The sequence below is a fragment of the Micromys minutus genome (genome assembly GCF_963924665.1).
Source record: "Micromys minutus genome assembly, chromosome: 18".
Classification (NCBI taxonomy): domain Eukaryota; kingdom Metazoa; phylum Chordata; class Mammalia; order Rodentia; family Muridae; genus Micromys; species Micromys minutus.
In genome coordinates this window covers 4352671-4380427 of record NC_137953.1, presented here as the reverse complement: position 1 = coordinate 4380427, position 27757 = coordinate 4352671, and the positions used below count along the sequence as shown (strand labels likewise).

The window sequence follows — 27757 nt, the reverse complement described above, 5'->3', positions numbered from 1 at the left end:
CTGTTGAGTCACTTGCTGTGGCACTGCGCGTCCGAGCTGGCCACCCTGAGGCTCCTGCGCATCCGCTCTGTAGTTGCCCCACCCCGCTTCAAACTCTACCCGGCCAGGTCTGAAGCCTCCAGGAGACTCATTGTGGGAAGTCAGCCCGTGAGCTCCAGGAGACCCATTGTGGGAAGTCAGCCCGTGAGCCAGTCTCAGTGAGCTCTGTGGGGGCAGAGGGTGAGGAACCTGGGCTCTGTTCTTACATAAGGCTCTGAAGATAAGCTCCAGGTCCAGTGAGCTGAAGCTGTTTGCCTCTGAGCGCCCAGTGCTCTGGGACCTGCCTCTCAGTCTCCGTAGCTCTGCTTATAGGGTTCTTTCCCTGTGCTGGCCTCATGTTCGCTTCCATATACGATTTTCATAGCGACTGAGATTACAATACCCTTACCGAAAAGACTAGAGAGTTCAGTGGTTAGACCAAAGTTCGGTGGTCCCATAGGGAAGTAAGTGGAATTTCAAGGTCTTCCTAGGTCCTCTTTACACGAGTCGCGGCCATTATGGATGGGCAGGATGCAGGGGAGTCTAAAGGGGAGAGAGAAATGTTCAGCTACAGAAGTTGTAGCTTAAGAGGTGAGATGTGGGCGGTCCCAAGTCAAGCTAGAACCAGAAAGTGCAGTGTGACTATCGGTGTTTTCCGAGCTCCACGACTCCAGTTTGACAGGTGGGTGATGCTGTAGGGGAGGGGACTTGGGGACCCGCCCCAAGTGTAGGTGAGCTAATCCAGCCGAAAGGGTGGGAGCTCTCAGGCCATGCTGGAGTGGTTTAGGGTGCCTTTGGCAATGAAACTGTCTTCCCAAATTGGCTTGGCGCCCGAGTACGGCCGGGACTTTAGCGGGGGTGGAAGAAGAGGGTGCCGCGCCCTGCCCAGCCCAGGTGTCGTCTCCGGGGCGGGGTTTGGGAGCCGGGCAACTGGGGAGATTCCCGGCTGTACTGCTGGGAGGACGGCCGTCGAGGGACCGAGCCCCAAGCCCGTGAGAGACTGATCCTAGGAGCGCAGGGAGCGCACTGAGCCAGGGGGCTGCCAGCATGTTCTCTCGAAACCATCGGAGCCGGGCCACAGTGGCCAGGGGCTCTGCCCTGGAGATGGAGGTCAAACGCGGCCGCTTCCGACTTAGTGTCTTCTGCGACTCGCCGGAGGTGAGAGGCCGTGTCCCTGACTTCCCCTCCCAGCCCTGGCAGGTAGCCCTGGCCACCCTGCCTCCTGGGCACGCCGTGATCTGGGTCTATTCTAGCTCAAGCCGTTGCCTTGGAAATCCAGGTGTGGACAGGGTGTGGGTCCCTCTGATCTGCAAGCCATGCCCTGCCTGGTTGGGGTTATTTGACTCTGCCTGGGAAAGTCTCAACTTGAGGTGCTCTAGATTCCCGGACTGTCCCTGAACCCAGGTTCCTCCAGTATCCGGGGCCAAGGACATTGGGCAGCCAGACATCCTCCAATACTTGAAAATTTGTCTTGATTTCCAGCTGGTTAGCAGCTGCCAGTAGCATCCCACACTGTGCGGACCCCCTAGGCCAGCCTCCGAGTCTCCACAGTTCTGCAACTTGTCTGAAGCCCTCCCAAAGCCCTGAAGGGCATCTCTCTCTCCCTCTCTCTCTCTCTGGGTGTTAACTCTAGAGTGTTTTCCCACACCCAACTTTCCACCTCCCTTCTTGGCTCTAAGAGTCCAGCCTCTACCCTGAGAGTCACCACCACCACCATCACCACCAGGGTATCCCTGTCAGCACGTTCTGAGCCCTATGCTCAATCCCTAACCTAGAGGGGCACTGAAGGCACACGGCTGAGCCAGCATTGAGAGGGGCTTAGCCACCCCAAAGAGACTTATGTCCCCAAGGTCAGCCTCCCACATGTTCAAGGAGGTCCCAGTTTGAAGTCTTTATTCCTTACCGGCCTGGGAAGGGTTAAGCGTGGTGGTTCTTCCAGCAGCGCACCCCCCACCTCCCGCCTGGGATTCCAGGCCTGGCTTTTGCCCTTTCCCTCTAGGCTGCCCAGAACAAAGGCCCCTTTCACACCCGTGGCCCGTCCCGCTGTCCCAGGCTTGCTCTTAGTCAGAAGCGAGTGGAAAGCTTGTCATCCTCCCGCCCCAACTTAGACCCAAGGAACCCGCGCGTAGCCAGCGTCGGGGACCTGGGGGCGAGGTTGGGGACCTGGAGGAGGGCCTGCGCTCCTGAGTCTTGCTAGGATATGCCAGGCCTTGGGAGGCATAGCTGAGGAGTCGGGGCGGAGCCGCAGGGCCAGGCCTGCCGCCGGGTTGAGTGTGACTCCACCGTCCCGGGGTAGGGGGGTGGAGGACAGCCCTGCAGCTGGCTGGGACCCGGGGCTGGTTTCCTGTCTGGAAGGGAAGGGGCCCGCAGAGGGGATCAGGGCCAGCAGCAGCCAGGCACACCCCTGACTTTCTCCCGCTCTCTCTCCTCCCTTCTGCTGGAAAAGCGAGGTAATTGCGAGCCCAGGGTGGGGCGTGCTGGATAGGGGCCGGCGTTGGAAGGGGTGACCCTGAGGGCTGGGCTGCATTACAGACTCACCCCCTTTGTCCCATTCCCTGGGCTCAAGTCTCCTTAAGTCCTCACTCCTGTCGCTAACTTTCTCAAACTAAGCCAGAACTCCTTCGATCGGTTCTGCTCTCCCGACAAGCCTCAGGATTCCGTAGAATCTGCAGGAGGCGGCCCGTCCCTGCCCCCTTCCAGCTGTGCCTGCCCCTCACTGCCCTCCCGGCACGCACATTCTCTGTCCGCCAGGCCTGGGATGTGGGCGGGAGCGGGGGAGGGGCCAAAATGGGAATGAAAGGGCCTTTTTCTTCCACAGCTGGGAGAACAGCTGCCACCAACGCAAGGCTGGACACTCTGTGCCCAGAGCCCCCTCTGCAGCTGGCCTCTCCTCCCAGGAACCCCTGTTCATTCTTACTTCACTTTCTTTCCTCCTCTGCTTGGCTCCTATCAAGGCCTTGGAACAGCTCTAGGAGAGAAAATTTTGTCACAGAAGCCAGAGGGGTCTAACAGCACTACAGAGGGACGGGGACAGACTCTGCATTCTGCCCTAGAGCTGGACACTTCTCTCGAGCCCGGGGAGCAGTGGGAGGAGAAACTGAGGGACAGCGTGGTGCCTACCTGGCCTCTCTTTGGGCAGCGAGGGAAGGGGCTCTAGGGGACACAGAGATGCAGGACAGATTGCGCATCCTGGAGGACCTCAATATGCTCTACATCCGGCAGATGGCACTCAGCCTGGAGGTAATGCCCCGACCCCTGGACCACATTTTCCTGTGCTGTCTCGGCCTTAATAGGACCAATGGGGGAGGGGGAGGGCTGGTTAGGGCCCCGCCCATAGCCCGGATAGGCAGAGCTGCAGGTGGTTCTGTATACAATGGGTTGAGTATGTTTGGGAACTCGGGCCCCCACTTTGGCTGACCAGAATGAACATTGTGAAGGGCTGTGTGGCTCCGTCGGTAGAGTGACTGTTTGGCATAGACAAAGTTCTGGGTTTGACTACCAGCAGCCCAGGCACTGAATGAACCCGGTGCGGGAGCGCACGCATGTAATGCTAGCACTTGGAAAGCAGAAGCGAGAGTGAGTTGCAGGGCTGCCTGGGCTAAACAACAACAGCAGAGCCACATGTTGACAGCAGGGTCTTTGCTGTTTTGAATAAGTGTGGATGCTTGTTCTGGGGACAAGGGTTTACTTCTGGATGAGGAGCTATCAGTATGAAGGAGGTTTGCAGGAGTCACTGAATAGAAGTGAAAGGAGGCGGTGTGCCACTATGCAGATGTGAGATGTGAGCTTGTCAGGGGTCAGCTTCCCAGGCCCGGACACTATGTGAATTAAAATTAGTCCACCTATCTAAGGAAGTCACTATGTGGCTTGGGCTGGTATGGAGTTCATGGCAATCCTCCTGCCTTAGTTTTCTGAGAGCACAGATCAGAGCTGTTGTGCCTCACTTATTTGTTTATTTGGGGTTTTTTTTTGTTTTGTTTTCTTGTTGGCTTTATTATATGTGTGTGCATGTGTATGAATTCCATAGTGTGTGTGTGTGTATGTGTGTGTGTGTGTGTGTGGTGTGAGTGTATGTGTGGTGTGAGTGTGTGTGTGGTGTGTGTATGAGTGTGTGTGGTGTGAGTATGTGTGTGTGTGAGAGAGTGTGTATTGGGAGTGGGAGTGTGTGTGTGGTGTGTGTGTGTGAGTATGTGTGTTGATCAGAGGATAACTTTTGGCTTATTCTGGATTTTGCTTTTTCCTTCCACCATGTGGGCTCTGGGATTGAACCCTGGTCCTTGAGATTGATGACAAACTCCTTTTACCTGCTGACCCATCTCACTGGCTTGCTGCTTTTCCTTTTTTCTTTTTCTCTTAAGACGGGCTCTCTGAATTCACTACGTAGCTCAGGATAACCTTGAACTCCTGATCTCTCTACCACCACCTCCCAAGAGCTGGGAATTGCAGACGTGTTTAAGACTAAATAGTCCCCACACCTGTCTCATCCTATGTGCTGAGCTCCTTTCTAGGTCATGGTAATCCATCTGCAGAAGGCAGGAAGTGCCCTCTCTTGTGAGGGAACAGATGGTAACTTTATGAGTGGTACCACTTAAGGGAAATATTATAAAAATGGGGTGCAATAGCAATCAGGCAGATGGCAATGTTAGATGCTCTGGAAGGGCCTGAGGTTCTGAAGCTTGCTGGAAGGCTTTCCAGAAGAATGTCATAGCCAGGGCAAAGAGTCTTTGATAAGGGTGAGGGGGTATATTTGTGTTGGGATGGGGAGAGGCCAGTGGGGCTGGAATTTGTTGTTGGAGTGGAAATGGTGGACAGAGATAGACCATGGGGTGGAAAGGCTGTAAGACTTAGATTTCACAGCATAGAAAGATGTTATCCTAGGCTGTCCCCACACTCTATATAGCCAAGAATGACCTTGCTTGAACTTCTGATCTTCCTGTCTCTAACTCCTGAGTGCCAGGATTCCAGGAGAGAATGGCCCACCAAGCTGATGCTGAGGACACATTGTGATCCTTGACCTTCTTTCCTGCCAGGCAAACACCCAACCAACCACACAGCATCCCCAGCACCATCTCAAGCTTGCAGTTGCTTATGTGTTTGTCTTACAGATAGGGTCCTCTACGCAGCCATGGTTGACCTGGAAATAGTTCTGTAGCTCAGGCTAGCTTTTAACTCACAGCAATCCATCTGCCCCTGTCTCCTTAGCACTGGAATTAAAGGTGCGTGTCACCAGACCACCTACCACCTTTGGTTTTAAGATGGCGATTGTTGTGAAGGATCAGCGTGATGGTGGTAAGGGCTAGAGAAGAAAGGTCGGCAGAGTTCAGAAGTTTTTCGGGTGGATGGTCACATGTGTTACCACAGGGGAATGAATCTGGGGTGCAGATTTACCGAGTTCATGGAAGGGAGGAGAGATTCCAAGTGGTGGTGGGAGACGTGACAGGATTGGCCGATGGGTTAGATAGGACAAGTAAAGCATCCAGAAACTCCAGAGCAGACGGGTCCAGGCGTGCAGCTCAGCCACTGGTGGTGTGTGGTCATTTGCTGGATGGACTAAGTGACTCCTTTAATGGGGCAGGAGGCCACAGAGGCAGGGATGCAGGATGAATCAGGATGGGTACCTCACCGAACATGTGCTGCCTGCCCAGCCTCTGCCCTATCTCTGGATCAACAGATAATGTTAGCCAGTTACAGCCTAGCCTAGTGATAGCCACAGGATCCTTCCTAGCACTGCCTTGGGGTGCATTTCCATTGTGCCTTTCTCATGGTGGCAGCTAGACGAAGAAAACCATCCATGTCTGGCTTCAGAGGCACCGGGAGGATACACTTCAATTTGCTTGTCTATTTTGTAGAAAGGCGCCAAGTGGACCCCTTTGGGTTTCCGACAGTGCCTAATTTTCCTGTGCTGGTGCACAAAAGAGGACCTATTTACTGGGTGAGGCTTGGCGTGAGGGCACAAGCCTGTAATCCCAGCACCCAGGAGGCTGAAGACGGAGCTTGTGAGCTCGAGGGTTGTAGAAGGAGACTATCCCAAATGGAAAAAAAAAAAAAAAAGAAAGAAAGAAAAGCAAAACAACAACAAAAAGAAGCCTAAAAAAACACTTAAAACCTTCTTTCTGTCCGTCCAGCCTTCATTTCTCTGGCTACTCCTTGTATAGTTTGTATTCTAATTACTTTTAGTTAATTAAGGCTGCGGGGAGCCAGGTTCTCAGTTTCCCTAGCCACACCTGACTGCCAGCTGCTACTTCCCATCAGAGTTGGTTAGGGTCTGTCAGTGTTCAAATCCCACGTCCTGCACGTAACCTCCCTCCCCCCCAGCACACACCGTCTTTCCCCCTGTGGGAGGCCTGCCCGAGATCTGGAACAGAAGACTGAGTTGGTCTTTGCTTTGATTAACTTTCCGTCAACCACAGGCCGAGAATCCTGCACGACTTCTTCCTGCCTGGTTCATCTTGTCCTCAAAAAAGACAGACCCATTGATAGTTCAGGAAATGGCAGGAAAGTTAGTTGTGGAGGGAAAACACAGAAAGACTTTTTGGAGGAAGCATCCTAAATTGCACATACAGGAAGGAGTGAGAGTGAAAGCTTATTTTAATTTATTTAGTTTATTTTATTAAAAATTAATTTAAAATATGGTGGTGGTGGTGGTTGTGGTGGGAGTGGTGGTGGTGATGGTGACGGTGGTGGTGATGGTGACGGTGGTGGTGGTGGTGACGGTGGTGGTTGTGGTGGTGGTAGTGGTGGTGGTAGTGGTGGTGGTGATGGTGACAGTGGTGGTGACGGTTGTGGTGATGGTAATTATGGTGGTGGTGGTTGTGGCGGTGGTGGTGACGGTGGTAGGGTGGTGGCAGTGTATGTGGTGATGATGTATGGCACTGAGCAAGTGTGGAGGTTTTGGGAAATGGAGGAAATCAGAGGACAGTTTTGGGAAACTGATTCCCATGGTGGGATCCAGGGATGGAACTTGGCATCAAACAGTGTTACCCAGTGAGACAGCCTGCCTGCCTCTTTTGTTTCATTTTGTTGTAATAACTTCTCATGTGGCCCAGGCTGTGTCACTGAGGATGACGTTGAACTTCTCATTCTCCTGTCTCAAGTGCTAGCATTACTTCAGGTGAATGGGGTGCTCAAGATGAACCCAGAGTTTGCTAGGCAAGCCCCCCGGACGGAGCTACATCCCCAGAGCAAAGCTTGGACATGTGCCAGGCCCAGGTAGAGGTTGGCTTTTTCTTATTAAATCCTCACACAATGTTGTGAAGAAAGTCAAATACTCCCCAGGTCTACAACTGAAGCTCCAGAGACAAGATGCCGCCTCTCGCTTGTCCAGCCTCTAGACCAGGATTTGAACTTAGCTGTGGGAATTCTGAAGGGAACTACGGTGATGGGAAACAGAGCAGGAAGTCAGGGGGCAGCGTTGGGGTGGAGTGGGTCATTATGGGTGGCTGTGACTCATTCTCAGTCATCCCTGGAGATCTGACCCAGGTCTGAGGATGCTCAGCACTGGGATCTTTCCCATCCTGAGGGAATGGTGTCTATTTGGGGAGGGCGTGTGGGTGGTGGTGGAGGAGGAAAGGAAAGCAGGGTCTACTCCTGTGCTAATGAGTGTGGAGAGGAATGCGAAGCCCAAGAACCCAGTTCTCCACCTGAAAAAGTCAGGCTCTTTCTCCAGCGCATCCTTGGGGGATGGTCGGCCTAGAGAGGATTAGGAAGCACGTAGGGAAGGCGGCTAGTTTCCCCCAAGTCCGGTTCTGCTGGCCCATGCTGGATCCAGCGACCTCACGTCTTACCACATCCTGCTCCTGGTAAGGGTCACCTTGGAGAGAGAAGCCCGCTCGGGAGAGGCCTCTGTGGCGGCCCAGGCGCTCCCTGCAGCCGGTCCCCTCGGCGTCAGGGTCCCGGCGGTCGGTGGTCTCAGTCTTCGCAGCGCCTGCAGGGACCGCCCGCGCCTGGAGCCCTCCGCGCCTCTCGCGGCAACTGGGAGCTGATGTCACCAGCGCCCCCGGGCGCAGAGGAGCTAGGCAGTGAGGTAGCGCCGACGCTCGGGATCCTTCAGTTCCCACAGGGTCCTCGGGCTACGCTGGGCCCCTGGGTTTCTGCGACCTGGGAGCCTGCGTTAGCTGCAGGCGCAATGGACAGGGCTAGGGGAGAATCGGTGAGTGCTTGGCCCAGCTAACCAGGAGCGAGCATGAGGTGGCATCCTTGATCTCATTCATCTGGGACTAGTGAATAGGATCTGGGTGCAGAGCTGGGGCGGGTCGGCAAGCAGCTGACCTAGCAAGGACAGGGCCCTGGTGGATACAAAGCGTGGCTGGGAGTAGAAAGTTTGGGAGGGCTTTGGGGGAAAGGCACATGGTACTGGAGTGATTTGTGATTAAAGTCTGGCCTAGCACAGCACCCCCATCCGCCCCCCCCCAAAAAAAAGATAGGGTAGGAAGAGTTAGCATCAGGCTGGACCAGAAGTAATTGGTAAGAAGTAATTCAGGCTGTTAGTACGGCTGGCGGACACCAGAGACAGAGCCGTATGGAGGAGAGCCGGTGTGACAGAGGACAGGTTTGTGTAGTCACTGGCGCTCTTGTCTTCCAACTGCGTGCCCACACTTGCCTGGCTTCCTGCACCAATGTTTTGCACCTCCGCTCTGGAGCCTCCTCCCTGTCACCACAGCAGAAGCCAGCAGAGGCTGTATCTTGTGTTTTTATGCCATGACGAGGCACTTACGGAGCGGCGTCTGTACACGTTCATCTCCCGGCTGGGGTTTCCACACGGAGCGTCCATCAGCCGGCACCCTCCGGGCTCGCTGGTGAACCCGCCTGTCAAAGGGGCCTCCTTCATAAAGCCTGCGTCCCTGCCATGCGCCGAACACTCTGCGCCAAGCATTGAGCTTGAGTCCCACGGGAAGTCTTTCCACACTAGGATGCCACGACTACTTCACCCTATTTCGTGTGTCTGTGATGTACGTATGTGCATGTGTGTATGTGTGCATGTGTGTGCTATGAGTGTGTGTAGTCCAGAGGCTTACATTACGTATCTTCTTCCTCTATCAATCTCTACTTTTGTTTTTTTAATTGAGATTGTGTGTATGGGGGTGTGTGTCTCTGTCTCACAGTGTTAGGATTATAGGCATGTGTCACCATACCCAGACTGTCCGTTAATGAGCGTGTGCATGTTTCTGTGTCTGGAAGGGGCGCGTGCCACAGCACAGTGTAGAGGTCAGAGGAGAATGGGGCTGGTTGTCACTTCCACCATGTGGAACCCAGGGTTCCTCAGTTCCTCAGGCTCTGTAGCAGTTGCCTTTATCCATAGAGTCATCTCACTGCCCCTCCCCCTCCCTTCTGAGACAAGGTCTCTCACCAAACCTGGTGCAAGGTTTTGGCTAGGCTAGCTGGCATCAGGGGTCTCTGCCTGTTTCTGCTCTCCAGTGGTGTGTCATGCCCGGCTTTCACAGGGTGCTGGGGATCTGAACTCGGGGCTTCTTGCTTGCAGAATAGGTACTTTCCCCACTGAACCATCTCCCCTACTCTTCACCCCCATTTTACAAGTTAGGAAGCCAAGGCTCCTGGAAGTGGAGTGAAATGCCCCATGCAGTTAGGAGCTGCCACGTAGGTTGGAGGAGACTCATGTGGGTGGTGCTGGGGTAAAACTCTGATCCAGTATAATGACCTAGGAAATGCTCCTTGGAGGAAGGGAGTGTAAGCAAGCTGGATATGTAGCCCAGGCTAGCTTGGAACTCATGGCAACTCCCCTGCTTCTTTGAGTGCTGGGATTATGGGAATACATCACCGTGCCTGGCTCCCTAGAACTTTCTATGCTTTCTCTTACTGTTTTGAGACAAGGTTTCATGTAGCTCAGGTTGGCCTCAAACTCACTACGTTGCTGGGGGTGACCTTGAACATCCTGTTTCTCCTGCTTCCGCTATGTCTGGTCTATGCATTGCTGGAGAATCAAACCCAGAGCCTCAAGAATGCCCAGCCTCCAGTCCAGTGCTAATTACCTTTTAAGCTCCAGGATGAGTCTTTTTCCAAGTGAGGACCCCTGTCTCCTTTCCTGGATCCGCTCCCCTGCCCTTCCATGCCTGTGCTGCCTCTCAAGCCTGGACCAACCACTTCCCCTCACCTCTGACCTCTTCCAGGGTCAGGGAGCCAGAGGTGGAGGATGTGCTATTTGAGGTGTGTGGAGGGTTCTGTGCTTCATGGGTAGAATGCACCTTGGCTGAGCCCACATCCCTGACCTCTGTGACCACAATCACACAAGTGTGTAAAGATGCATATGCCCATGCAAATATATGGTATATAATGTACGTCCATGTGCGTGCATATCATGTATAAAACAAATGTGTATATATTGTTTGTTTTTGAGAGTTTCATGTATCCTAGGCTTGCCTCTAATTCACCACATAGCCAAGGATGCCCTTAAACTCCTGATCTTCCTGCCTCTACCTCTCAAGTGCTGACTAGAGATGTGTACCACCATGCCTAACTTGATGTATATTTTGCTTTCTATTCTTGTGTTGTATTTTCTGGGGAGTCATATCTATACATGTCTATCTTAGTCCTTTGCACTATTTCAGCACAGATATAACTCATTTAACTGCTGTCTTATCGACAAGCCTTTAGTTTGGTGTTTAAAACAATGCCTGGGGCTGGAGAGATGACTCAGCAATTGTTTCCAATTGCTGCTCTTCCAGAGAATCCATGTTAGGTTCCCTGCACTCACTCAGATGGTTTGCAGCCCCAGGGCATCTGATGCCTTCTGGCCTCTGAGGGCACACAAACAAAACAGTACTAAGTGAAAGTCTTTGTGCATCTGGCTTGGCAGTTATGCGTGTGATTGCATCTGTAGGCTAAACACTTGAGTATTGGATAGGTCGGTCAAAGGATATGTGAATTTGTAGCTTTTGTAGATTTCTCCCAATCATGATGGAAGAGGCAGACAGAATTAATTCTCTTCACCATCAACTACATGGAGTATCTTATTTTGCAAAGCTTTTCTGGCTGTCTTGGGCAACTGTGGCTGACGTGACAGGCTTGCTCTTCATTTTGCTAAAACATTAGTCGTCCGGTGTTGCGCCCTATCACGTCTCCCACCGCCAGCTTGGGACTGGGTTGGGGAGATGGCCTCAGCATGTGCCCTGACTGCCATTTCCTCTTCCCCCTCCCACGATTCTGGTTAGGACACAGAGCTGCAGAGGAAACTAGATCATGAGATCCGGATGAGGGAAGGGGCCTGCAAGCTGCTGGCGGCCTGCTCTCAGCGAGAGCAGGCTCTGGAGGCCACCAAGAGCCTGTTGGTGTGTAACAGCCGTATTCTCAGCTACATGGGGGAGCTGCAGCGGCGCAAGGAGGCCCAGGTGCTGGAAAAGACAGGCCGGCGGTGAGCACGGGAGCTGTATTGGGAGGGAGGAAGGCTTTATTTGTGCTATAGAGTGATAAAAAGCATGTGTGTCTGTGTGGAGTGGTTGCAGTTCAGACCAACTTGAAGGGGATCTACTCACAAACACCTGCCCTGGCCATGAAAGACACCTTGGTGTTTTACTGTGGTGGTGGGCCATCCAGAGTGGCTGGACTGGACTCAGAAAAGCCAGTATATCCAATGCAAGTTGGCAGTCTGAACCACACAAGTAATGCAAAACTGCTAATTTTGCTAAGCCTGCCCTTGATCTCCTATGTCTGGCTGGTTGATTTCTGGAAAACTAATTTCCTCAGGGCTAGTTAGTTAACCGAATGACCAATTTACCACAAATTGATGATAGCTGATTGTACCTGGGGTTCACCATCAGAGGCAAGAGTTGAAAAAGTGCACCATTAAAAATCACTTAAAGAAAGACTTCCCATTCATAGAAATTAGACTGCGCGTTCCAAAAGAGCTCAGCATCAGCATGTGACCCACACCGTACCGATGCTGCAGCGGACTCTGCCGGTCTGACAGGTCAGCAGTGAGACAGCTGGAGCCAAGTAAAACTGTTAGACAGAAAATACTTGGCAAACTGACCACCTGAAGACTGGCCAATTGCAAATGAGTCATCTGGAGAACTGCTTGCCTCCTTGAGGCTGCATGAAAAAGAGGGTCCCCAGTCCCTCGCTGGTATGGAGGAGCTGAGGGAGAGGTGGCCAGGGGCTCTTGGATTAGCCAGAGGCCAAGCGTGCAGGAAGCAGCTCTCCCAGGGAGTCTCGGGCAAACTGGCCACACAGCCCTCACAGTGGGGATGTGAAGTCCGCCTGATTCCCGAGCAGCTGAACACAGACAGCACCATTCATGCTAGCTTGTGTGGTCAAAGGAGAGATGAAAACTGGGAATGGTGGGTTATGCCTGTAATCCCAGCATGTGGGAGGCTGAGGCAGGAGGGTTGCTGTGTTTGAGGCCAGCCCTAGCTGCACAGTGAGACCTGTGGTGGGGACAAGTGACCTGCCAACCCCTCGGATCCCACAGTTTAAGGACCTGAAAGGGAAGCTCTGCGATGCCTGTCCCCTCGACCCCACTTGCCTCTGACAGGGGTCTGGATGGTCAGAAACAATGCTGGGGGGTGGGGGCAGGAACCCAAGCTTGCATGCTATACCTGTGTGTTAACATTGCTCAAATGTTCCTAAGACTAGAAACCTCTGAGCTTTGACAATAACTCTCCTCCAGTCCTTGGCCCTGCCATGCCAGCCAGGCTAGGGATCAGGGGGCTCTCAGAGCCCTTGGGAGTCAGAACAAAGGGGAGGAGTATGTGGAGATGAGACCAGGACTCTGTGATCTACCCACAGACCTTCGGACAGTGTGCAGTCCCCTGAGCACTCCCCTTGCCGCGGCCGGGTCTGCATCTCTGGTAAGCGCATCTCTTCCCCGGCCCCACTCTACCCCTCCTGCCTGCTTGTAACCCCTCTTCCTTCCCCTCTGCCCCGTAGACCTCCGGATTCCACTCATGTGGAAGGACACAGAGTATTTTAAGAACAAAGGTGGTGAGTGTCACAAATTGGGACAAATTAAAGAGGGTTCCCCAAGGTGGAGGCACTTGTGGGGAATCTTAAGATCTTTGTCTTTTCTTCCTTCTTCTTCCCTTCTCCCTTTCTTTACTCCCAGACCTGCACCGCTGGGCTGTGTTCCTGCTGCTGCAGCTTGGGGAACAGATTCAGGACACAGAGATGGTCCTGGTGGACAGGACCCTCACAGACATCTCCTTTCAGAACAATGTGCTTTTGTGAGTGCCTCCCTTGTGGCCCCCCTTCATTTCCAGCTCCTGTGGGGCTGCTCTGGGGGTGAAGGTAGACAGGGGGAGGCAGATGGCCCATGGGTTTTCCTGTGGAGTTTAATACCCTTCCTCACCCCTCATCCTCCTGAGCCCTCCACTGATTCCCCCAACTCCATCCCACACCCGTGTAGTGTTGAGGCAGGGCCTGACTTTGAACTGCGTCTGGAGCTGTATGGGGCCTGTGTGGAAGAGGAGGGAGCCCTAGCTGGTGCCCCCAAGAGGCTTGCCACCAAACTCAGTAGCTCGCTGGGCCGATCCTCGGGGAAGCGCGTCAGGGCATCGCTGGACAGTGCCGGGGGCTCCGGGGGCTCCGGGAACAGTCCCATCCTGCTGCCTACCCCTGCTGTGGGGTAAGAGCCTCTACCACCCGCTGCCTTCCTTCTGCTCCCCACAGGCGACCACTTCACACTGCAGGAGCAGGCATTCTGCCTAACCCCAGAGTTAGGCCTAAGCTGGTCTACAAGCCTGACAGTGGGAAGGCAGGGAGAGCCAGGTTTTATGGTCTTACCTGTTTAGCAGCCAGAAAAACATCTTATAGGATTGGGGGTGTGGCTCAGTTGGTAAAGAGCTTGCCTAGCATATATGAAGCCTTGGTGGGGTGGTGCACACCTGTTATTCCATCCCTTTGGAGGTGGAGGCAGGAGGATCATATGTTTAAAGATATCCCTGGCTGCACGGTGAGTTTATGGCCAGCGTGGTGTACAGAAAACCCTATTTCAGAACACCAGAAACAGGGATGGGGAAAAGGCTCAGTGGATAAAGTACTCACTGTGCAAAGCATGGAGATGGGGGTTCTGATCTCCCAGACCCTAATCCTAGGCTCACTTGGGAGGAGAGATAGGTGACCCCTAATATAAGCTGGCTAGCTAGACTAGTTGAATTGGCAAGCTCTGAGTTCAGCGAGAGACCCTGCCTTCATAAGTTATGTAGAGAGCAATTAAAGAAGACACCCAGCTTCATTCTGACCTCCATACTTATATGCACACATGTGCCACCCATATATAGTCATGCCAAAACCAGACATGGATGTATAAACAACTATGCTGGGGGTTGGGACATGTTCTGTGGCAGAGCCTACAGTCACCTAGGGCCTAGTGGAAGCTGCTTCATCTATTGGCTGAAGAACACCTACCCTCATGGAGCTGCCAGAATTTCATTGGGATAATGTGTAAGATGTATAGGGAAGGTTCAGATGCCTAGCAGGAGGCTGAGAAACAGGAGGCAAGCTAGTTTTCCATGGTAGTTTAGCAACGGCACATCCCGAGTCAGCCATGTAGCTCGTTCCTGCCACACACGACACTCCACTGATGTCCCTTCTCCCTCCAGAGGTCCTCGATACCACCTCTTGGCACACACCACTCTCACTCTAGCGGCAGTGCAAGACGGATTCCGTACACATGACCTCACCCTCGCCAGTCATGGTATGCGAGAGTGTGTGTGTGTCTGTCTGTCTGTCTGTCTGGGACACGGGCACTGACAGGAGGGGTCGTGGGGTGGTCCCCTTCTCATTTCCCATTCTCACCCGGTGCTTTTTCCTCCCCCAGAGGAGAACCCTGCCTGGCTGCCCCTTTATGGTAGTGTGTGTTGCCGCCTGGTAGCTCAGCCTCTCTGCATGATTCAGCCCACTTCAAGTGGTATCCTCAGGGTGCAGGTGAGGGGTCCTAAGGGAGTGGAAGGGGCATGGAAATAGATGGGCAACCTAAAAGTCTGGACCTGGGGAGACAAAGTGGGATGGGAAGACAACAGGGCGAGTATCAGGGGTCAGTGGGGGACTGGGAGAAAGGTACCCGGGTGGGGAGGCGAGACTCCCCAGAAAACACCAAGTTGTTTGTGCAGCAAGCCGGGGAGCTACAGAGCGGGACACTTGTGCACGGGGTCCTGAAAGGCACAAACCTCTTTTGCTACTGGAGATCTGAGGATGCAGACACTGGGCAAGAGCCACTGTTCACTGTCGTCATCAACAAGGTGACCAGTCCCTTGGTCCTGAGGTGGCCTGGTGCCTGGCTCAGGCACCTCTTTCCCAAGGCTCTGGAGGGTTGGGCCCAGGCCTCAGAGACAAAGATGGACTCTGTTCCTAAGATCACTGAGCTCCTTCACAGGGCCTGGGATGCAGAGGGACCTCCTCCCCACATCTTCCTACCCCAAACAATACCAAGAAAGTCTCCTGCTCACTCAGCATCCCCAGCCCCTCCCCAATCCCAGAGGCCTCTCCACTGGGTCAGGTGGTGTCTCCTCCAGTTCTCTCTGCTTACAGCTTTTAGCTGCCAGTAGCTTGCTGTTTCTGCCTCTACAAAGGTACAAATGGGCTGCTCTGCTCTCTGCCGTAGTCTGCTGGTCTATGTGTCTGTGTTGCTTTGTCTAGTGCTGGGGTCAAATGGAGAGACCTGTGTTTTGGGCAAGTGCCCTACCACAGCACTGCCCCCAGCTCCTGCCCGTGTCTTGGATATACTGGGCAGGCAACTCGAAGAAGTTCTTGCCCACCTCTGGACCTTCCCCACCTTGCTCTATCCCCCTTTCCAGTCTCTACCTGCTCCTCCTTCCCTGCCTCAGCACAGGCCCCTTAACCCCACCCCTCTTGCTGCTCCCACCCCCACACTAGAGATGGCAGGAGGCAAATGAAGGCCCAGCAGAAGTCCCAAAGGGGTGATGGGTAGAGGTGAAGGCGGCCCCTTGCTTTCCCCCTGCAGGAGACGAGGGTCCGGGCAGGAGAGATGGAGCAGGCCCCAGAGTGGCCTTTCACCCTCAACATCAGCAACAAGTATGGAGATGATGAGGTGACAAACATCCTCCGGGTGGAGAGCAGAGAAGCCCTGCAGAACTGGATGGAGGCCCTGTGGCAGCTCTTCTTTGACATGAGTAAGAGAAAGAGCTGGGCAGAGCTTCTGGGAGGGCTTGAGGTCCCAGTCCCGTGGGAGAGCAGAGGAATGTGACAGGAAGCGGGCAGCTCCTGCATGGGTCTGGTCCTCTCCTCTCCCCCACCCCCAGGCCAGTGGAAGCACTGCTGTGATGAAGTTATGAAGATCGAAATTCCTGCTCCCCGGAAACCACCCCAAGCACTGGCCAAGCAGGGGTCCTTATACCACGAGATGGGTAAGTGAAGGGAGGGTCACCGGGAGGCTGATGGAAAATGGGGTTGGGGACCTCAAGGGATCCTGGGTAATAGAAAGAGAGAGAAAGCACACCATGGGGTCCAGGGCCCACTCAGCCCTGCTATATCCCCCCCCTTTCTCCAGTTCTTAAAACCATTTCCACCCAAGTTCAAAGCAAACCCCAAAGAGCCAGAGTCATTTTCTGTGTCTATCCTAATCCTTCCTTTCTGTTTCCCTTCATGCATGTGGACTCCTGTCTCCTCTTCTGACCTCACTTGCCCGGCACTGCTTTCTCTCCCTTTTTCTTGGTTTCTTTACCCTCTTCTGCTATCCCCCCCCCCATAACATCACAGTCTTATCAGAGCCTGTGGCCTCAGGAGGTCCCTGTGAGGGGCTGCTCCTGCAGAATAATGCCATCTCAGCTGAGATCCGGGCCTTGCTTTCTTCCTATTACAGTGACAGGTGACAGGGCTGAGCAGGCCAGGGTTTGAGCTCTGACTAGCCCCCTCCCCTTGCCCCCTCCCTGCTGCCACAGCTATTGAGCCGCTAGATGACATCGCAGCTGTGACAGACATCCTGGCCCAGCGGGAGGGCACAAGGCTGGAGCCCCCACCCTGGCTAGCAATGTTTACAGACCAGCCTGCCTTGCCGAGCGCCTGCTCCCCTGCCTCAGTGGCCCCAGTCCCAACCTGGACGCAACCCCTGCCCTGGGGAAGACCCCGAACCTTTTCCCTGGATGCTGCCCCTGCAGACCACTCCCTTGGGCCTTCTCGCTCGGTTGCACCCCTTCCCCCTCAGCGATCCCCACAGTCCAGAGGTTTTAACAGCAAAAGTCAGCTCAGCACATGGCTCCAGTCCCCAGTGTGAGAGGCACCTGCAGCAGGATTCTGGCCAAGAAAAGAAAATGACCCAAGGACAACTGGGCTCTAAGTTCAGCACTGTGGGGCACCAGTTGGCCCGCTTGGGCTCCTCTTCCTCCACTGGACTAGGACGGAAGGCTGGGGAGGGGTAAGAGAAACCCCTCTTAAGTTGTGGTTACCATGGTACCGAGGGGACCATTCCTGGAGCTGGCTGGGATTCCCCTAAGCGCTTGCAGGGAGAAAACTGGAACAAGTCCGTCCCACCTCTCTGTACTAACCAGCCTCCGGGGCTGCACTGGAGAGTGGGGAGGAAAGCACCTCCCTTTCGACCCCCACGCCAACCATTAAAGTTATTTAACAGCTTGATGCCTTCATTGGGTCTTTGAGGACGTGGTCTCTGAGGACCGGTGGCTTCTGTGTGACCTCCGCCTGCTGCTCTGTCCTCCATGGAGCTTGGTGTTTAGGTGTGGCCGTGACAATGAGTGACCGAACAAGGCGTGATGGAGGGAAGACTTTATAAATACCGAGGGGGAAGGAAGGCTGCTCCTCTCTCAGACACTGCCGAACCTCAGGATCTCAGCAAGGTCGTACCCTGTCACAGCGAAGGAGCTGCCCGATGGGTCGCAGAAGCGAGCGCCACACACCTGCGTGTCGGAAATACATTCACCATGGCAGTGTTCCACCTGTGGGGACAAGAGGCTGCTCAGTCCTGCCGCTCACCCTGTGCATGGGTCCCCACTCCCACTGCAAACCTACCTCAATAGAGCCACTCTCCGGGTTTCTGTTCAGCTTCCAGATGTGCACAAAGGTGTCCTCAGCTGCAGACAGGAGCTGAAAGAAAGAACCCCGTGAGGGTCGGGCAGGGGGTCAGATGCTCTGGCAGGAGGGGTGTAGGCTGGAACGCCAGTCCAGGTGCCTGGGGATGGAGTTACACTGAGTACAGGGACCAGCCTGTGCTGTGTATCCAAGAACCAGGAAAGGTTCGAAGGGATGCAGGAGACTGACCTTGCCCACCTCTGGAGCTAGATCCATGGCAGAGATGGTGCGGGCGTGGGCACTGATCTGGACGTGAAGGGCTCCTGTCCCAGCGTCATACAGGCGCACTTGCCCATTTCCATACCCTGCTGCCACAATCCCCTGCCACAGCTGCACAGAGGGGCATGGGACCCTGCATGGGAAATGTTTGACTTTGATTTCTCCAGACCCCAACATAATGCTCCCTACCCCAAAGTCACCACACAAAGGCCATGACCCTCGTCTGCCTCTCCTACCCGAATCCTGGTATTCGGGTCAGTAAGGTGAACTCTGGTCCTGACCTCCAGACACACAGGACACCTGAGTCATCTGCTGTCACCATGTCAGCCATGCCATCCTGAGGAGGAAATCAAGGTCAGCTCTTCCCTTTACAGTCTCTGTGGTCCGGAGCACAGAGCAGGAGGGAGGTGAAGCCATGCCTGTCTCTTTGCTTCTCAGGGAAAGGCTAAGAGGAGGCTCGAGCAATGGACACTTCCCCAGCAGTCTCTCAAGCATAGGCTCCTTGTAGCTCCTTATGTGCTCACAACTGCCACCTCCTCCACCCCATCATGGAATAACAGGGGATGTATAAATGTCCCTTCCGGATAGGTGGAAAGAATAAAGCCACCATGTCCTGACTTTTTGGGCCAGTCATAACAGACCTCCTGACCTGGTGTGAGGCAGACATACCAGCTGCCGTGAAGGCTGTGGTGATGAAAGCCCATACCCTGTCCCCAGGAGGGACAGTCCAAGTGAGCAGAGAATAGTGTTCTGTGAGGGTGGGGCCTTCAGAGTGAAGCTAAGGGGAGTGGCAGGGGGTTGAAATTCGGAGACAGCTTTCTGGAAAGGCTGGCCCTGAACCTGAGTCAGAACAGGGGCACTAGCTCAAGTCCAGGGAAGGAAGCTGCAGTGCTGTCTGAGTCTGGGGGATGGTAGGCTCCAACTCCTGGATTCACACCAGCGTTGGAGAGTGTCAGTGATTTTTATAAAACACCACTTAGTGGAAAGTATGTTTTTCTCCAGACCTGAGGTTGCCGCATCTAAGAAAGTACCGATTGTCCCAAAGTCACACTTAGTGGCCTAATACCCACACCTGGGCCTCCCAGGGCGGAAAAAGGCTCCACAGGCTATGAGAACCGGTAGAGGAAGTGAACTCACCTGTCCCTGGGCGCGCTCAGTGGCAATGTCTGTGATTGGTGTCTGGTGCCCAGCTAGTTCCTCGCTGAGTACAATGTTGGGTCCTTTAGCAGGGATATCAAAGACCAGTACCCGGCCAGACCACGTTCCTGCAGCCAGAACCAGTGTCCCACTGATGGCTTCCTGACCCCTCTGGGCTTCCAGTCACCACAGCCAGCACCCCCTCTATCCCAGAAGTCTTAGTAATAAACTCACTGCTCCCAGAGGCCTGACTTCCCATTCACTATCCATCACTAAATGTTCTTTAGAGTTCCCAAAACCCTTCCTTCCCAGCTTCCCTCTAACTCTTCCTAAGTCCGTCAACCCCTCAGCATCCTCCTGGCTGAGACCCCACAATGAAGGAACTCACACACAGGTCCTAGCCCTGCCTCTAGTGCTCTCACCCACACAGATGAAGTGGACGCTGGCAGCAATTCCTCGGGCAAACATAGCCTGTACTGAATACAAAAGCAGCTCTCAGAAACAGCACTCCCTCCAGCCCCAGGGAACTCTCCCAGCCTCCACCCCTGCCCCGCTTGGTCCTTAAGGTACCTGAAGAAGCATCTCCTGAGTCCAAGGCATGCCAGTAAACCATGACAGAGCCATCAGATTCATACATCTGGAACGACGGGGACAAGGATGAGAGCATGATCCAGCTGACCCTTGCTGAGCTCCAGGTACTAACCAAGCCAGGTTAGCCGGAGGTCCACGTGGTCGGACTCTGCTCTGGGAGGCAGGCACTATTCTGATCCCTAGTTTTCAGAGGAGAACACTGAGGCTACATGAGGCGGAAGGCTGAAGCAGAACTGAAGAGTGAAGAAAATGGAAGGCGCGCAGACGAAAATAGAGCAGGAGTGGGCTGCTCACCCGATGGGGGCGGGGGGGGGGCGCTGGAGAAAGGGCAGAAGGGTTCTCTTCTCACCTGTATCCCTCGATGTGAGGTGAGGACCAGCAGTACTCTGAAGGGGAGCACGCACCAGTGGACCTGGAGAGAGGCGCATCACAGTAGAGGACATAGGGCGTCAAGAGGATAGGAATTTACAGAACAAGGATCGCACTGATTTAAGCAATGCCTCTTTCACTCCTTGCCTCACCTGAGTGATAAGTGGGGGACTCACTCCAGCGCCCTCTTTAACGTGGAGCTGGCGCTGGGCCAAGGGCACACCCTCAGGGGCAGCGCTGAGAAGCTGGGCGCTCGGTCCATGAACCACTCCAAAGTGCGTGAGATCGCGGGCTGGAAGCTGCAGTACACTGAGGTTGTTAGACAGGGCGGCGGCAGAGCCACGAAGTGGGATGGAGCGTTCGCGGCGGAACATCCTGGGAGAGCGATTACTAGAGTTACCGCAGGACAAATAGGGACACAGGGGACACTTGGACAGGGGAGAAGGGCAATGAGATGCAACCGGGAAACAATGAGAGAGACACTTGATTGATAGGGTCCCCAAGGAAAGTGATGGATAATAGTCAGAAGGAAGAGAGGATCCCGCGGAGCAGGAGAGAACCCCAGGGTTGAATGTTGTGGCCACCAGGGAATCCCACAGGAAGAATGATGTAAAGACCAGATAGTACAACGTCTCAGCTAAAAAGGCAGAATATGGTCTCCAACCCTTCCTCCCACAGCTTGGTTACCTGAAGGCCCACGCCAAGGTTAGAGGTCACACCTGCAACCTACCCCCACCCTTAAGTGTGCCTTGCCTGACGCCAAGATCCTCTGGTCCCTCCGAATCCGCCGCCACCATAGAGACGACGCACGGACGCACGGACGCTGGGCGTGGCCTGTAGCTGGAATTGGCGACGCACGGTACGCGGTTACCAGGCAACCATGGACCGCGCCAGGAACCCTCAGCGGGCCTGGTTGCCGAGGCGACCGTTGGGTCCTGGCCGCTGCAACTACAGCGATGGAGGGTCCTGAGGGCAGCTGAACACCTCCTTGGAGTGACTGTTGCGACAATGTCACACGAAGGCTCAGTGAGTTTCAGCTGGACTTGGGGAGTGCGCCAGGACTGGAGTTGTCCAGTATCGGGGCAGTGGACTAGCTTTTAGGTTCTAGATGGGCATGGTGCACTTCCGTCCCCGAGGGTAAGGGTCAAGGGCTGGACCAGGCCAAGAGCAAGCGAATTTGGAAACAGCTGAACTGCTAGGGCAAGTAGTAATCCCTTTATGCCTAGGAACCCGTTTTGGTGGGCAAACCAGAATCAGGCACTACAAAGAGAGCCTGAAGGATAAATCACTATCTTGACAATTTCAGGACAATGAAATGGATCAAACAACTTAGAGGGTGACCTTAAAACTTACTTTATTATCATTATTACTCGCCCCCCCCCCCGGACAGTCTAATTATATAGACTAGGTTGGCCTCTGACTCCAGAGTGCTGTGATTGAAAGCACATGCTACCATGTCTTGCCTTTTATTTTGAGATGAGGTCTCACTGTGTAGCCCTGGCTGGCCTAGAACTCACTATATAGACCAGGTTGCCCTTGAACTCATAGCCCCTTCCCATACCAACACCCTCCCATACTGCTGTTAAAAGCCAATTAGGTTAAGTCAAGAAGAATTTCTTTGTATCTGGGTTGTTTTGTCTGCATGTGTGTTTGTGACCATACTCATGTCTGATGCCTGTAGAGGGCAGGAGAGGGGATCAGATCTCATGGAACTGGAGTTGCAGTTTGGAGCCATCATATGGATGCTGGGAGTCAGACCCAAGTCCTCTGGGAGAGCGGCCAATGCTCTTTAACTACTGAGTCAACTCTCTTACGCCCAAAGCCAAAGCATTAAAAAAAGGCATATTGGTAGAATCTTGTAAAATGAAAGGGTTAAAAAAATATCTCCGTTCTCTTGTGTTAGATGCACTCCATATCCTGTCTCAACTTCTGGGAGAGGCCTAAGGGTTTTGGTTCTTTAGTTTTGTTTTGGCTTTAAAGATCTAGCCTGGGCTTAAGGAAGCACAGCTTTAGTTTGAGAACTAGGCAGACGCTTAGTCTCTGGGAATTCAAGGTCAGGAATTGGGAGCACAGGGGACAGAAGACACCAGGTTGCCTGAGAGAATGGATGTTGGGGAATAGACAATATGAAACAGGTAGATAGATAGAAGCTTATATTTGAGGTACATTTTGGAAGGAACCATCTCCCTTCATGGTCTCACTTCATAGCCCAGTGTGACCTTGAACACACGGCAGCTACTTCAGGTCCCCGAGTGCTGGGTTTATTGCTGTGGACCACCACACCTCCTTCTGGCCACCTTATTTATTTTTTTATTCCTTACTACATCTGCTTTGTGAAATATTATGTCCCCAGGTTACTTTTGGGCTTTTCTTAGTTACTTATCTCTTGCTGTCACAAAACACCATGACCAAAGCAACATACAGAAGAAGGTGTTTAATTTAGGACTCACGGTTCCAAGTGTTCAGGAGTAATGATGGGGAGAACGGCAGTGGGCAGACAGGCATGGTGCTGGAGGAGGAGCTGAGAGCCCACCAGGCAAAAGGAGCCAACTGCAAACGACGGGCTTTTGAGACCTCAAAACTGGCCCCTCGCTACTCACTTCCAACAGGGACACATCTCCTAGTCCTTCCCAAGCAGTTCAAATGTGAATTTGTGTGTGTGTGTGGGGGGGGGTTCTTGTTTAAGCCATCACAGGAGTCTTTACCGATTTTAAGTTTTTGTTGCATTCATGTGTGTGTGTGTGTGTGTGTGTGTGTGTGTGTGTGGTGCGAAAGTGGAGGTTGGAGGGTGACTTGTGGGGGATGGGTCTCTCCTACCTTGTGATGCTGAGAATCAAACTTGTCTGGGCTTCGAGCACCTTTACCCAGAGAGTCACCTCGACAACCCTCATTTTCTTTACTTCTCATTTCTTTTTAAATGAGTTTTTTTTTTTTTTAAAAAATCTTGACATGTTTTTCTTTTATAAATTTTAGCAAGTATCTTTGTTTGGGAAGCAAGAGTCAGGTTTTGGAGTTAGACAAATCTAGACATGAATTGTGACTACACTAGTTCCCGGGTGTGATCTTAGGCAAACTGAGTGAGGAGTGAACAGAAGCCGTGGGTGAAGACGGTCCAGCAGTGCAGGCCTCCTCTACTTGAGAGGCTGAAGCAAAAGGCAGAGGGATGGACAGATGACATCAAGAGAACTGTTTTCCACCTCAGCATGGAACTGACAGGGACTGTGGCAGCGTGCCCAGGGACAAGCCAGACTGGGTCCCCACGCTGTGAGTGGGAAGTGCACACAAGCTCCCATCCCTAACCAAGAAGCTATTTCCAACTGACAACCACTTGGCAAAGGAAGCATCGGTTTTCCCAGAGGACTCTAGTGGGGAGACCACACTTAAGAGTAGGCCCCTGCACCAGAAGTAGATGGCCAACACAAAAGGAACTCAGTGGTGGTTTTGTGTGTGTGTGTGTGTGTGTTTTACTCATACTGTTTCTTTTGGGCATTTTAATTTTTTTTCTCATCTTTTACTTGCATATTATGGTTTCTGATTTTGTGATTTTTATGGTATTTTGTGTTTGTTTTGTGTGTGTTTCTTGTGCTTTTTCACTGTTTGTTTGTTTGTTAAATTCTGGTTTGTTTGCCTTTTTAATTTGCTTGTTTGTTTTCTAAAGAGGAAGAGAAAAAGAAGGCCTGGAGTTGGATGAATGGGGAGGTGAAGGGAACCTGAGAGATGGGGAAAGGGAAACTATGATCAGAATATATTTCACAAATATATTTCATAAATAAAATTAAGTAAATTTTCAATTAAAAAAAAAAAAAAAGAGGGAGCAGGAGAGATGGCTCAAGGGTTAAGAGCAATGGCTGCTCTTTAAGAAGCCCTGAGTTCAATTCCCAGCAATCACATTGTGGCTCATAAACATCTATAATGAGATCTGGTGCCCTCTTCTGGCCTGTAAGCATACATGCAGGCAGAACACTGTATACATAATAAATAAATAAATACATCTTAAGAGGCGGGGGTAGGGGGAATCACAAGTTAATTTAAAGATCAGCTTGGACTACAGAGTGGGCTCAAGACCAGCCTTGGCAACTTTGTAAGATCTCAAAATCAAAAGTAAAAGGAGAGCCAGGGATGGCAGCTCATGTCTTTAATCCCCGCAGTTGGGAGGCAGAGGCAGGCAGATCTCTGAGTTCGAGGCCAGCTTGATCTAGAGAGTGAGTTCCAGGACAGCCAGGGCTACACAGAAAGACTCTGTCTCAAACAAACAAAAAGGAGAACGGCCAAGTGATAGGGGTACAGGCCTTTAATCTCGGTACTTGGCAAGTGGGGCAGGCGGAGCTCAAGTTAAAGGCCAGCCTGGTCTACACAGAGAGTTTCAGGACAACCACGGCTACAAATAGAAACCCTGTGTGGAGGGAGTGGGGGAGTAAAGCGAGGAAGGATTTAGCTTGGTGACAGAGAATGCAGTGTCCTGGGTTCACCCTCGGGGCCACATTATACACACGCACAAGAGGCAACAGAGATCAGAAACGGAGAGGCCTTGGTGTGCTGTTCCATTCCTGTAATCCTAGAATCTGAGAGGCAGAGGCAGGAGAATTGCTGTAAATTTGAGGTAAGCCTGGTCTACCTAGCAAGTTCTGGGCCAGCTGGAACTGCGTAACAAAGTTGTTCAAAGCAAAGTGTAGCAAAAGCAGAGAAGACTAAGTCCCGGCGACCTCTTTGAACTCTCAAGAGCTTGGACGCTGCAAGGCAAATGGCTGTGAGTTGAGCATGCGTGCCAAGGGCTAACTTCTGTCAAGTGTGGGCATCTTTGTTACAGTGTCCGTCCACTGCATCACAGACTTGGAGGCTCCTTGTCCCAGTATCGTTTCTTTCTTGAAAACAAACAAACAAACAAACAAACCAAAACCCATCTTGAGAAAGGGTCTTTCTGGCCCTTAGCTTTCCTTTCCTGAGTACCCATTTCGTTCCCACAGAGGCAGGCACGAGACCGCGGGGTGACCCGATCCAAGGCAGAAAAAGCCCGGCCACCCACCCAGCCGGTGCCGCAGGTGGACATCGTGCCCGGGCGGCTCAATGAGGCAGAATGGATTGCGTTTATGTCCCTGGAGGAGGGCGAGGACGTAGTGGGTGACATCTTGGCTGACCTTGTGACTCGAGTTATGGAGTGTGCCTTCAAAGTCTATCTGACCCAGCAGGTGGGCCTATACCTGGGTCTTCCAGACCTATTTTCTACCCTGCCTCTCCTGGCAAGGCTGAGACCCTCCCTCGCTCCCACAGTGCATTCCGTTCACCATTAGCCAGGCCCGGGAGGCCATGCTGCAGATCACTGAGTGGCGCTTCCTGGCCCGAGATGAGGGAGAATCTGCAGTGGCTGAGGACCCCACGTGGGGCGAGGATGAGGAGCCCCTGGCTTGCACCACGGATGTCTGGGCCCAGGGCTCGGTGCCTGTACTGCACGCACCGGCGCCCGATAGTGTAGAGGAGCACTTCCATGGCGAAGTAAGCCCAGTCCCCGAGCCTCTTTCCGTCAGAAGTCTCCTCAGGAGCCGCTCAGGACCATGAAGTGAGGTATTATTACCCTTGTGTGTTTCTCCAGGAACCTGGGAACCCGGACCAGTTCCTTTTAGGTTCATCGTGGTTGGACAGAGAGTCCCAGGAGCCGACACAATCTTCGGAACCTTCTGCCGAGCCCACAGCCACCCCGAGACCCACGCCCGCCTTGGAGGGGTTTGAGGAAGCGGAGCCTCGGGATAACCTGGAAGTGCCCCATGGCCAGGAGGGAAGCCCCATCTTGACTGTGTCCTCTAGGGAGTCTTTAGGAACCACACTGGAAGCCGAGCGCGTCCACAGCCCCCAGCCTTCTCCGAAGTTGTCCCAAGTAGTCAGCCTGCAGGTCTCTAATGGGAAGGGATCATCCGTCTCCTCACGCCTGTCCCTCGAGGATCTTTACGAATGCTTGCCCCAGTCAGACGCGGCGGGGGACCGGCTGAACTTGAAGAGCCAGGGCCAGCTCCGCAGCTCCTCGATAGGGTCGGTGTTCGTCTCCAGTGGGCTCCCCCCGGAGGAGCCCTCCCGGTTCCCGAAGCCTGAAGGAATGGACGTACGGCCGAGCCACAAGACGCCCCCGGTGCGCCTGGATCCCTCGCGGCCGCCCCGCCACTGGGTGCACCCCGTGACCGAGGTCCTGATCCCAGACCTCCAAGCGCGCCCTTTGGAAATATATCGTGGGCGCCCGCGGAAGAGCCAAGCTCGAGCGCACCCCAAACTCCATGTCTCTACCCCAAGGTTCCCTTTCCAGCGTTGTACTACGTTCCGTGCTTTGGGCCCGGATCCTACTTTAAACTTGGCCCAATCCTCACCATCCTTCACGTCAAACTTACCCTTCCTCAGCCCCGGGTTCCGCTTCCCCGATAGAAACCAAATCCCTCCCGAGGGCCCCAGCACTCCTAGTCCCAAACTATGGCCCGGAGCTAAGTGGCCAAGTGGCTGGGAGCGGGAGGCGGAGCAGCTGGGAGAGCTGTGGGCGGGCCGGGCTCGAGTGCCCCCACAGGGCCGGGAACCTGTGGAAGGCACCGTCTCAGAGGACCCTGGATGGCCCCTAGCGGCGCCCCAGGTTCTCGAGGCTACGTCCCAGGTGCCTTGGAAGCCCATCTTTGTTTCAGAAAGCATGAAGCTGGTTCCTGGTGTGAGTATGTGGAACCGGAGCACCCGGGAGCTGCTCTTCACTGCGGCCGTCCAGGAGGCTGAAGAAGGCGGCCCCCAGGCGCCTGAGCAGCAACCCATCCAGACGGGTGTGTCCAAGCCTCAGGTGATTATGAAACAGCTAAGGAACGAGACCCCCAAAGCCTGGCTGCTCCCCACCAAGCCTGTGTCCCACTCTGGGTCCTGAGCCTCCACACTGGGAATAGGACCTTGCTCAAAATAAACGCGTTGCCGCAGGAACTGACTGGCGAGATGGTGCCATTTCTTCCAAAGCTGTCTATTCCCTTACTCCAGGGGACACGATCGCCGTGGCTTAGGAGACAAGGCTTAGGGATAAGGCTGCTCCCTAGCGTTCTTTGCCCCCCCTCCCCAAAAACACAAAAGAGAAGATATATGGGCTGTGGGGCAGCTCTGGCTCCCAGGGAGAACTTTGTCCTTTCAGTATGGGAGGAAGTGCACATTGATTACAGCGTAGAGTGAGTCCACACACGAATTCGCTCTCCTTTCCCAGCTCCTGGAGCTTATGATTGGTTCATCTTGAATTGAAAAACTTTTTTTTTTTTCTGTTTGAGTTTTACTCCAGTGTTCAGGAAAATGAACCTAGAATTTTGAATATGACAGGAAAAACGTTGTTTTATACTGACTTACAGGTAAAACACACATACATAAATCTTAGGCAACTAAGACATAAGCATAAATACGCTCACATGTGGAAATGTCCTATGTACCCCGATGGTGTGCA

At 53.4% G+C, this 27757-nt stretch overlaps 3 protein-coding genes across 8 annotated transcripts; 2 read left to right on the top strand and 1 right to left on the bottom strand.

The window, feature by feature from the left end:
* The first annotated feature begins 1047 nt into the window (after window positions 1-1047).
* On the top strand, window positions 1048-17526 carry RTKN (rhotekin). 6 transcript variants are annotated; one of them, XM_080931915.1, is made up of 14 exons: window positions 2313-2468; window positions 2973-3258; window positions 10143-10179; window positions 11184-11383; window positions 12757-12818; window positions 12898-12951; window positions 13073-13190; window positions 13373-13591; window positions 14568-14662; window positions 14786-14892; window positions 15078-15206; window positions 15929-16097; window positions 16227-16331; window positions 16866-17526. In XM_080931915.1, exons 4-14 carry the CDS (start codon window positions 11223-11225, stop codon window positions 17195-17197), a joined length of 1551 nt encoding a protein of 516 aa, XP_080788041.1. In that variant the 5' UTR covers window positions 2313-2468; window positions 2973-3258; window positions 10143-10179; window positions 11184-11222; the 3' UTR covers window positions 17198-17526. The 6 variants fall into 6 exon arrangements, with proteins under 6 accessions (XP_080788038.1, XP_080788042.1, XP_080788041.1 ...); XM_080931913.1 differs by lacking the exon at window positions 10143-10179; XM_080931917.1 differs by lacking the exon at window positions 10143-10179 and having other exon boundaries at window positions 16684-17007.
* Window positions 17527-17741: 215 nt separating this feature from the next.
* Window positions 17742-20697, bottom strand: WDR54 (WD repeat domain 54; the record flags this gene model as incomplete). The annotated part of the gene is made up of 9 exons (XM_080932053.1): window positions 20475-20697; window positions 20303-20365; window positions 19933-19999; window positions 19785-19838; window positions 19363-19490; window positions 18462-18562; window positions 18196-18358; window positions 17947-18021; window positions 17742-17873 (listed from the first exon to the last, which is right to left on the bottom strand). The coding sequence occupies exons 1-9, from the start codon at window positions 20694-20696 to the stop codon at window positions 17742-17744; spliced, it is 1005 nt and encodes a 334-aa protein (XP_080788179.1). The 5' UTR covers window position 20697.
* Window positions 20698-21330: 633 nt separating this feature from the next.
* LOC308432185 (uncharacterized protein C2orf81 homolog) lies at window positions 21331-27202 on the top strand (the record flags this gene model as incomplete). Its single annotated transcript, XM_080931949.1, has 4 exons — window positions 21331-21348; window positions 25287-25508; window positions 25591-25812; window positions 25910-27202. The coding sequence occupies 4 exons, from the start codon at window positions 21331-21333 to the stop codon at window positions 27200-27202; spliced, it is 1755 nt and encodes a 584-aa protein (XP_080788075.1).
* Between the last annotated feature and the right edge of the window lie 555 nt (window positions 27203-27757).

Coding starts and splice junctions, on each gene's coding strand:
- RTKN (XM_080931912.1), top strand. CDS start 1,066: ATGTTCTCTCGAAACCATCGGAGCCGGGCCACAGTGGCCAGGGGCTCT. Junction 11,384..12,756: donor CTGGAAAAGACAGGCCGGCG/GTGAGCACGGGA, acceptor ATCTACCCACAG/ACCTTCGGACAGTGTGCAGT. Junction 13,592..14,567: donor CTGCCTACCCCTGCTGTGGG/GTAAGAGCCTCT, acceptor TTCTCCCTCCAG/AGGTCCTCGATACCACCTCT.